Source organism: Bidens hawaiensis, unplaced genomic scaffold (genome assembly GCF_021521415.1).
Source record: "Bidens hawaiensis isolate Kalapana, Puna unplaced genomic scaffold, B.hawaiensis_p1.1 tig00007737_1, whole genome shotgun sequence".
In the NCBI taxonomy this organism is placed as follows: domain Eukaryota; kingdom Viridiplantae; phylum Streptophyta; class Magnoliopsida; order Asterales; family Asteraceae; genus Bidens; species Bidens hawaiensis.
Window position 1 is genome coordinate 90,394 of NW_027491536.1, and position 10,581 is coordinate 100,974.

Here is a 10,581-nt window from a genome sequence, read left to right on the forward strand (position 1 = left end):
GTTAGGTATTTTCATTGCTCTTAGTTAACTTTATGTAGCATAAACTACTTATTTTTTTTTTGTCTACTGAACTGCGGTTTTTGTTCATGCGGTTTGTTCAAATATGCGTTTATAGACTATAGTCCAATAGTTTCAAATTTGAGATTTTCGTCCATCTGGTTTTATTTCACTTGCAATTAAACTCGAATTCACTAATCCTGTTAAGTTCGGTCATTAAACCCATCAGCGTGCCCTTCGCGTAAGGGCAGTTTTGCCTTTTTTTCTCCCCAAATAATCCTCAGTCCTAATTCACAAGCCCCCTCTCGTAAGGGGTTGGAGGGTATTTGTAAAAAAAGGGACAAAACTGCCCCTAACGCGAGGGGCACGCTGATGAGTTTAACGACCAGATTTCACGGGGTTAGTGGCGTCGAGTTTAATTGCAAGTTAAATGAAACCACAAGGACGAAAATCGCAAATTTGAACTATTAGACTAAAACTGCATATTTAGACAAACCACATGGACGAAAACTGCAGTTTACTCATTACACAATTAACCCCGTGCTGCATATTTAGACAAACCACATGGACGAAAACTGCAGTTTACTCATTACACAATTAACCCTATGACTTTTTTATATGATAACCCTCTTGTTCCATTAAGTTACGCAAACTAGTTTGCAAACCACCCCACAAGTTTTTAATATAATACGAACCAATATCGTAACAAACCAACCCAATACCGTCTAAGTTTCCACCACGTTCCCGCGTTATATATGCTAACATGACATTATTTAAGAATCTTAAATTAACAAGATGCTGAGATATATATATGCTAACAACAACAAATGAAATGATAACATAACTTTCATCCAACGGTCCAAATAACCAGACCTTTATAGTATTTTTTTCCTAATAAATTTCTTGAAACAGAAACATTTTCAAATCTAAACTAGGACTTATCTTCATCAGACTGTGAACACGGTGGTCCGGGAATCGAATCAACGAAGAACTCGTCCACTGAACATATAATTAAAAAATATTATTAATATAAAAAATAGCAAAAAAAACGGTTCAAACGAGCCGTGTTATAAAGGGGACCACTGGACCAGGTCATTTCAATCCTTTGCATATGAATCTTGATAGCTGCATATATACATCTTTTGCTTTAACTGTAATTCATAAGGCGGTTACAGCAGCACGTACAAGTGCATTATGGGGTTCCCTCAATTCTCTAAATTAAAATTGGTTTTGTATTAAGCGTGTCCTACATGGATATTAAAAAACCTTTTTCTTTTAATTATGGGAGGGTCAAAGTCAACATCATCATCATCGTACTCAGTATATCCCACAAATAGCAAAGCTATGGTAGGGTCTGAGGAGAGTAAGATGTAGACAACCTTACCTCTACCCCATAGGCATAGAGATTAGAGAGGCTGCTTCCGGTGAGACCCCCAGCTCGATAGTACTTTTGCATCAAGCCTTGGACATAAGGCACATAGCACTCAATCATTGGGACACTGGCTGATCGTTGCATGTACCCTTGTCTTTCGACTATCAACGTCACTACATGATGCCTGATTAACCTTCCGCCACTTTTAACGTTATTTTAACGAGATTAGTAAAATAACTTCAAAATTAGTGCAATTTCACATTTGCCCACCCGAGGGTTCACACACATATACATTATATGTGCGCACCGCAAGCAGGGCGTGTGGGTCAAAGTCAACATTGCAATTTTAAGGATTTAGTCATACTGAAGATAGAAACAATGTTCTTACCGATGTCATCTTGCTCAGGAGAATCAAGCAATATATCTGAATCCGAAGGCAGAAACGGTGAACCAGGATAGTTTCCGAGAGCTCCTAGATCTGAAAACAGCATAACAGAAAAAATGTGTATATATATAATAATTTGAATTAAAATAACGAGATAAATATGTTGAGCGTATAACCAAGATTACTATGCATATATAATCAGTTGGATAAAACATTTTAGGCGCAAAATAGAAACTGATTTTATCTGTAAATTGCAGGTGTGGTTCAATACTAGCCACCACGTCAGATTAACATATGCTAAAAATGCTTACGTGTACAAAAACTTTTCGGAATTGTAAGTCTTAACAGAATACCATTAGAGCTATGTGATTTATCCAGACAAACAAGATTGTAATCATGAATATGACGTGTTTAAATTATTTACCTCCGAGGTTTGACAAGTCTGCAGTTAGATCCGAGAGGCTGAAATTCCACGGGATTTGACCTAAAGATCTAGAATTTCCATTATCTGGTAGCAGTTGCAATCCTACTGAAGTTGCCACATCAGATGTAAATGCCGTGTCAAGTGCTGATGTGTCAACTCCCATTCCCGATAGTTCAGATGCATTAAAAGGAAAATGACCACTTGATGCCACTGATGTAGGACTCATTGGCAAATCTGACATAGGTGAAATCGCGTCGTTAGCTGGAACAGGTGTCACGCCAGGGGCATTGTTGTCCATTACCATACTTCATTTAACAGATAAAACAACCATCACCACATGTAAGGAAGAGTTAATAAAATAAAAATCATTATATTTATCCTTCTGAAAAAAGAAAATCCTTCTACATACTAATTTCGTATATACGTTTCCGAAAACACGAAAAATATCATATTTAACCGTCTAGTAGATAAAAATTAAAATAGTTATTTATAACAGTATGGTTCTTCAATAAACAAGCAAATAAGAAAACAATATTATTATCAATCATCGTGGCACTAATATTCTATTCATATTTTGCATAAAACAGACTGTTATGTATGTTTATGTAACTGTTTTTACTTAAAAAAAAAAACTGAAATGAGTAATTATGAAATTTTTAAGTGTTTGGAAAAGGGTATGTGTGATATAGAATATGGAAAAATATACTTGAAATTTTAAACATGTAGAAGGATTTTCATATACAAAATTGCACCCTTCTACATATTAAATGGAAACTATATATTTGCAAAACTATGCTCAACAGTGAATTAAAATCTTAAAGGTACATGAGATAAACATTTTTTAATTACAACTCACTCGTTTCCAGAGTTCATATGCATGGGTTGGAAGTTACTGTGAGCAGGCACTCCATTGACCACATGACAGCTAGACATACCCATGGAATCCATATGAGGTTGACCCGCAGCTGCCATTTGAGGTTGTGGTAGAACAGGGTATCCCATTGGCATATTGTTAACTGCACTGCAAAGAGTAGTATTGAATAATAGTAAAAATAATTCAAAGTAGCAATTTCATATAAAATCATTCTAAAAGAAAGGTCATATTCATAGATTTCACAGTAAACTAAATAAGATCATTTAGAACGATATAATCAGGTTACCTGGCATGGGATGGATCCCGTTGTGTATGGGAGCCACAGGTAACTTCGGAGCCATGGGATACTTTGTAAGGTGATATTGATGCTCAAGTAAATGATTGAAAAGAATGATCTGTTTTTTCAGCTTTAACCGTATGTAATAAGCTCTGAAAAAATCCGCATTCTCTTCTTCCAGTTTCTGCCAAACTATCCAACAAAAAAAAACTTAGAAATAATACATAGGGTAAAGTTAAAATACAAATGGAGATAGGGATGGCAACGGGGCGGTTTCGGGGCGGGGAATGCCAATCCCATACCCGCCCCGGTTTATAAAACTCATTACCAAAACCGTCTAAAAACCCGCGGGGACTAAACGGGGAATCCCCATCGGGGATTCGGGGAAAACCGCGGGTATTCGGGGAACCCGTCTAGCATAAATGGTTTTTAAACGGGCTAAATTCCCCGTGGGGATCCCCATTTAACCGTCGGGTTCACCGTTTAAAACCCGATTGTAAGAAAATGATACAAAATTACAATACAATATTAATACACAAAAAGTTCAATATCCAAACACATTACACATACAAAAGACATTATTAATACATAAAAATGTTTATTTCTCCCATCACAACGGAAATTAACTTCATGATTGATCCTTCTTACACGTCCATACCGCACCCATTCAACCATTCAAACACTTGTCACGCCGGATTGCTATGATAATCAAACATTAACATATTAATTGGAAACTATATAAGAATCAATGTTAAACCATATTAAAATGTAAACGATAAACCATATATATATGTATTACCTCAATACCATCGTCACAATCATATTCAATAGTTTGGCAATATGCCTCGGATTCTTCTGAACAAGTTGCTATATTCATATCACATAAGTCAAAAGTTTATATAGTAGCTAAGTTAAAAATAAAAAATAAAATGTTTGTTTACCTTTGATTTCATTCAACAACCAACTTTGGGCGCACATTAACGCTTCCAATGTTTTTGGATGAAGACGGCTACGATGTGGACTTACCAATCTACCACTTGTACTAAAAGCGGACTCGGAAGCAACGGTAGATATTGGAATCGCCAATATATCTCGAGCAATCTTTTGCAACCTTGGGTACTTGACACCATTTGTTTTCCACCAAGCTAAAAGGTCAATCTCAGTTTCTTTTATCCAAACTTTCTCTTGTAGATACAAATCAAGCTCCGTTGTGACACCTAATATATAAATAAAGTTAATACAATTAATGAATAAAGTTAAATTAATGTAAATAATAAGTCATACCCGAATATAAAAATTATATTTAATAAATAATATATTATATATAAATATAAAAATTATATTTAATTAAACGGGTTTTAAACGGGTATACGGGGCGGGTATACGGGGCGGGTACAGGCTATACCATACCCGCCCCGAACCCGATTAACTTAAACGGGGAAAACCCGAACCCGGACCCGTCCCCGATTAAGTGTCCCCGAACCCGCCCCGTTCGGGGCGGGTTTCGGTTTTCCCCATCGGGTTTGGGTTTTTTTGCCATCCCTAAATGGAGACAATAATGAGAAATGTGAGAAAGATTTGTGACCACAAAAAAAACCCCTTAAAAATAAATTTAAAAAAAATAATAAAAAAATCATAACTCAAAATATAAATAAAAGACGAAAAAAATAAAAAACTAAAATGTTTCCGCCATCATTCCTGTTCAAAAAAAATAAAAAAAAATTACAAAATAAATAAAAAATTTTGACGAAAAGACACAATGCCGAGATGAAAGACAAAATGAAGAAAATGAACAAAAGACACAATTATAACTAAAAAAGACACAATAGATTGCAAAATATAACACAATGCCAAACAAAATATAGCACAATGTTAAGTAATATAACACAATATAAAGAAAAAAAGACACAATGTCAAGGAAAAAATACACAATCAATAACGAAAATAAACACAAAACACAATGATAACAAAAAGACACAGCGACTTTTTTCACTTACCATTGTGGTGTTTTTTTTATTCGGACGAGAAAGACGGTGGAAACATTTTTGTGTTTTTACTTTTTTCGTTTTTTTGTTAAATTTTGAGTTATGATTTTTTTTAATTTTTTTAGAGGTTTTTTTTGTGGCTAGAATTCCTTCTCATCCTTCTCATTTTTGTTCTCCTTTGTAGAATAACTTGACCCATAATATATATAAGTATATCACAGAAACTGTATTATGCTACAAGTCTACAACTTTTTACCTAGAGTTGTAAAACCAGGATCAATCCTTGCACGATTAAGTAATGTTTTCACCACCTCATCTCTATTCATGTACAGCTGCAAACAGCGTTCTATCAAGTTTTGAACCTATGACATCCAATAACAGTATCAACAAAGACAAATCGTGACTTTTAATAAAATTCTACAAGAGAGAATAATATGTGAAACAAAATATAGAACTTCCATACAAGTTCAATATCTTCACGGGAAACTTTTCTGTTGTCATTGCTTGATATGGAAACCGACCCGGAATCGGGAACAGGAGCTTCTGTTGCATTATTATGACGGTCGCTTTGAGACTCGTGTGAAGCTTTTGTTTCCGGTGTATCGAGGGACTCCTGCATATCTTAAAACTTTCAGTCACTAACTTTATAATAACTTCTATACTTAAATATTATAGGAAACTAGACAACCATATAGAAGACTTTGACTGCAACAATTTTAACGAGGTAACAGCTACACAACCCATCCATACTCGCTTGCACATAAATATTAAATACATACTAAACATTATAAACAAATAGCTTTGAAGTAAAAAATGTAAATGTCATAACCTGATTGTTCTTCATCTCAGCTAAATGCTACCTGAAGACATCTCTTCAACGAAGATAGACTTTGTGTCGACAAATTTAACCTAAAAGTATGCATAAGACATTTAGTTCAACTAATTTATCAATTTACCCGAACAATATCTATCAAATTACTCCCTCGTTTCCCCAAAAACAAAACTTGTAATCCACACATGAAATATATACTTTTCATTATAAGGCTGAAAATTTCTAACACAGACCTGTTAAACGACGCGAAACAGCACGGAGTTAAACATGTTTGGGTTTGGGCTTAACAAGTTTCGTGTTATAAACAGGTCTACACGTTTAAGACCTGTTTAAATTTGTGTCTAAACAGGCTAAACACCTGTTAACCTGTTAATGACCTGTTTATATGTTTTAATCTTTTTTTAAAAAATAAAATATACGCCCTACTTAGTTTTACGCACCCTTAACCTTACGGTCCTTACTGCCTTAGGCCCTTATGGCCTTTAACTTCAGTCAATACTCGATAAACAATATATAAACATGTCCCTAAACAGGTCTCTTATCTACCAAAACAGGTCCATTGGCATTACTGCCTTAGCCCCTTATTTATCGTTCCCATAAACAGGCCGTGCCGTTTAACCTATTTCTGAACAGTTTCGGTTTGGAAAAAATGACATGATTAGTTATCGTGTCATGTTCGTGTCTAGCCCCACAGATAATCATGTCTTGTTGTGTTATGCCAGCCCTACTTTTCAATTACAAAATTTGACGCATGTACTGAACATCTTGAACAATTAAGGGCAATAAATAAACTAAGTTCTTATTTTTAACCAAGTAACATTGATTAATGTCCGGATAGCTAGGGACTGCAAAGAAGCCGAGCCGCTATCGAGCTACTCAAGATTAAACCGATAAACAACTCAAAACGAGCTAAGATTTTTCGAGTTCAATCCGAGCCCGAGCCTCAAACAAAACCGTTTAATTATCGATCCCGAGCTCGAGCCTTGTATGGGAAAGCTTGTTTAAGCTCGTCGAGCTTGAGCTTCACTGAGCCTTGTGTATTTTTAGATTTGCATCTTTTAGACTTTTATGTATTAACCGAGCCACTCGCAAGCTACTCAAGATCGGATCGAAAAAAACCTCGAAACAAGCTGAGCATTCCGAGCTCGAACCGAGCCCCAACCTCAAATAAAGCTCGTTTTGGCTCATCAAGCCTTGTGTATTTTTTTAGGTTTACCTCTTTTAGACATCTATATATTAATTTCACACCGCACAACAGAGCTCGACCCAAGCTTTGGCTCATTTTAGGTACTGCACGAGTGCACGAGCTCAAGCCAAGCTTTTGGCTCGTTTAACGTTTTCTTCTCAATATATATGAAATAATTAAAAACATATATAATTAACTAATATATAGCAAACGAGCTCGAGCTGAGCTTAGGCTCATTTAAGGTTTTCCTCAAAATATATAAATTAATTATAAAAGTAAATAGATTAACTATTAATAAATAAATAATAAACAGTACTACACGAGCTCAAGCTAAGCTTAGGCTCATTTAAGATTTTTCTTAAAATATATAAACTAATTATAAAAGTATATAGATTAGTTATTAATTAATAATTTAATACATAATAAGCAGTGCCGCACGAGCTCAAGCTAAGCTCAGGCTCATTAAAAAAAATCAAAATATCTAAATTAATCAAAAACGTATATAGATTAATTATTAATTAATATATAATAAGCAATACTGCACGAGCTCAAGCTAAGCTTAGGCTCATTTTATCTAAATTAATCAAAAGCGTATATAGATTAATTATTAATTAATATTAATATATAATAAGCAGTGCTTCACGAGCTCAAGCTAAGCTCAGGCTCATTTAAAATTTTTTTCAAAATATCTAAATTAATCAAAAACGTATATAGATTAAATATTAATTAATAAATAATCAGTACTACACGAGCTCAAGCTAAGCTTAGGCTCATTTAATGTTTTTCTCAAAATATCTTAATTAATCAAAAACGTATATAGATTAATTATTAATTAATAATAAGCAGTCACTGAGCTCAAGCTAAGCTTAGACTCACTTAAAATATAAACTAATTAATAAATAATAACCGAGCCGAGCTCGAACTCACGGATTTGACTTCAATTTCACATCAGTAAAGTATACTGGATCTGTAACAACCTATAGATTCGAAATTGAAGTGTTCGAAGCGAATAACAAGCTGTAATTTACGTATTATATATACAGATCGATGAAATTAAGCAGTTAAATTACGAAGTATATATATGTATAGTAATTATGAGATGTGGAGATGATAATAATATACCGGACCTGTGGTTTTCCGGTGAAGTAAACGCCGTCGTACGGTACCGGCTCTGTAACTGTTTGTCTATTCGTTGGAGAATGGAGGCGCTTTGTTTTATATTAATTAAATAAAATATACTATAGGAATATTATTATAATAATATGCAAGGACCAGTGCTCTTGTAATCAGTTCCGTAAATGAACCGAACGACCATGAACGTTTAGTGACTTAATTGAATACATATTTCGTGTTCGTGTTGGGTTTATTTAAAAAATGAACGTGTTTGTGTTCGTTTATGATCATTTGTTTAACTGTTATATGAATTGTTCACGAACATAACTGAACAAAGATAAACAAACTTATATGAACAGATGTAAATGAACATAAACGAATAAAAATGAACACACTTAAATGAATAAATAAAACCATTAGATGACTCTTTAAGTAATACAGTATTTAATTATTTTCTATTAATATGTAAACGAACATACATAAACTGGCATATATGAACATAAATAAACAAATGTTCACGAACGCAACATGTGTTCACGTTCGTTCGTTTAATTAAACGAACACAATTTTTGTTCGTGTTCGTTTGTTAAATAAAGGAACATAAACAAACTTCCCACTGAACGGTTCGCTTACAAGCGTGGTTGTAACAGTGGAATTTGTTGAGGGGCATTTTCGACTAGGCTCGAGCTCGGCTCATGAAAAGTTTTTATCATGGTCGGTCTCGCTTGTTTAGTAGTTATTATTTAAATTACATTCATTTTTAATTAGGTTTTATATATTTTGAGAAGAACCTTAATAAGCCTAATGCATTGGCCAACTATTGGATAGGCGGATTGCTTTTGGCTGGTCCCAAACTTCATTAGGCACGGCTTTAGTGCGATAACTATCGCGTACATGCCTAGTTATGCTTGCACAACGAACGCATCGCTGGTCACGGGCTGTTGTCGCTAGCCTCATGAATCCAATGCAAGACGAAACCGATGGGCCCTATCATAACTGAGAAGGATCGACTGGCCTTCGAGTATCACACTAGGCATCTAAGGATTTCTTCATGGCACTAAGCTTGACCTGGACTTAGGGCTTATGTGCAATGCTTAAACAAGCTAAAGATCGATTCGAGCTCGTTTTTGTAGCGTGTGACAAATATAAAGAAGTACAAATAGATAAAATTAAGAAAATAAACTAGGCTTGTTAAACCTTAACGAATGTGACGAAAGAGCCTAGACGATCTTTTCGGGTGAAACTCTAACTAAACCCGACCCGTTTTTTTAGGGTCACGTTCGATAAGGCTCGGTTTGTTTCGATTTTGTATTGATCTGGATCTCGAGCAGCTAGTGAACGGCTCAGCTAGTTTACACCCCGAATTTGAACGCACATAATCTTTGAATAACTAAGAGACTCTGTCTCTGTCATTAGGCCATCTAATACCCAATTTAGACAACGATATGGTCATCTTATACTAGTTGATATTTGGTAAAATTGTTTATTTTAAAAAGGAAAAAAGAATATTTCTACTTTAGTAGTACTTATATATTTATTAAGTAATAATAATTCAAGTAAATCTTTTTGTTATAGGTGGTCCCGGGGTCCGTGACAGACATACGACCGCCCACCAACTTCGGTGTCATTTACAATTTTGGTACCTACTTTTTCGTTAGTTAGTTATGTACTTATGTTACGAAACTTAAAACCGAAAATAAATAGTTCGGTTTGTGTTATATATAAAAGGATTAATATTTAAAAATAAAAATAAAAAAATATATGTAATAAGAATAGAAAGTTTTATGTGAACTGTGAATCGAAATTTTGTTCGACCAAGACATTTAATCGTCTATACTAATTTTGATGTTCGAGAAGTGAGAAATGACTGGCGAGGAACACCATCAATAAAGGATCACTTGAGTCAGGATTTGAATATGAATTCATAAAAATTACAAGCTTCAACTACCACCCTCATGATAGTTAACAAGGAATTTTTGTATTATTATATGTTAGTCACGTGAGGGGCACACAGATGGGTTGACGACCAGACCTACCGAGATTAATAAATTCGGGTTTAGTTGCATTTGAAATGAAACCATAGGGAAGAAAATTACAAATTTAAAACTATTGGACTAAAACCTTAGATTTTGACAA

At 34.5% G+C, this 10,581-nt stretch overlaps 1 protein-coding gene across 2 annotated transcripts; it reads right to left on the bottom strand.

The window, feature by feature from the left end:
• Positions 1-858: 858 nt before the first annotated feature.
• LOC143635810 (uncharacterized) lies at positions 859-8,588 on the bottom strand. 2 transcript variants are annotated; one of them, XM_077103550.1, is made up of 9 exons: positions 8,460-8,588; positions 6,144-6,223; positions 5,778-5,927; positions 5,571-5,676; positions 3,339-3,521; positions 3,035-3,194; positions 2,179-2,483; positions 1,758-1,847; positions 859-996 (listed from the first exon to the last, which is right to left on the bottom strand). In XM_077103550.1, the coding sequence occupies exons 2-9, from the start codon at positions 6,156-6,158 to the stop codon at positions 929-931; spliced, it is 1,077 nt and encodes a 358-aa protein (XP_076959665.1). In that variant the 5' UTR covers positions 6,159-6,223; positions 8,460-8,588; the 3' UTR covers positions 859-928. The 2 variants fall into 2 exon arrangements, with proteins under 2 accessions (XP_076959665.1, XP_076959666.1); XM_077103551.1 differs by lacking the exon at positions 8,460-8,588 and adding an exon at positions 8,260-8,308.
• Between the last annotated feature and the right edge of the window lie 1,993 nt (positions 8,589-10,581).

What these genes read in the sequence shown, in the direction of transcription:
- LOC143635810 (XM_077103550.1), bottom strand. An exon ending in CGGGATCCATCCCATGCCAG is followed by an intron (nt 3,195 to 3,338) that starts GTAACCTGATTA and finishes TTTGCAGTGCAG; the next exon opens with TTAACAATATGCCAATGGGA. An exon ending in CATATGAACTCTGGAAACGA is followed by an intron (nt 2,484 to 3,034) that starts GTGAGTTGTAAT and finishes TGTTAAATGAAG; the next exon opens with TATGGTAATGGACAACAATG.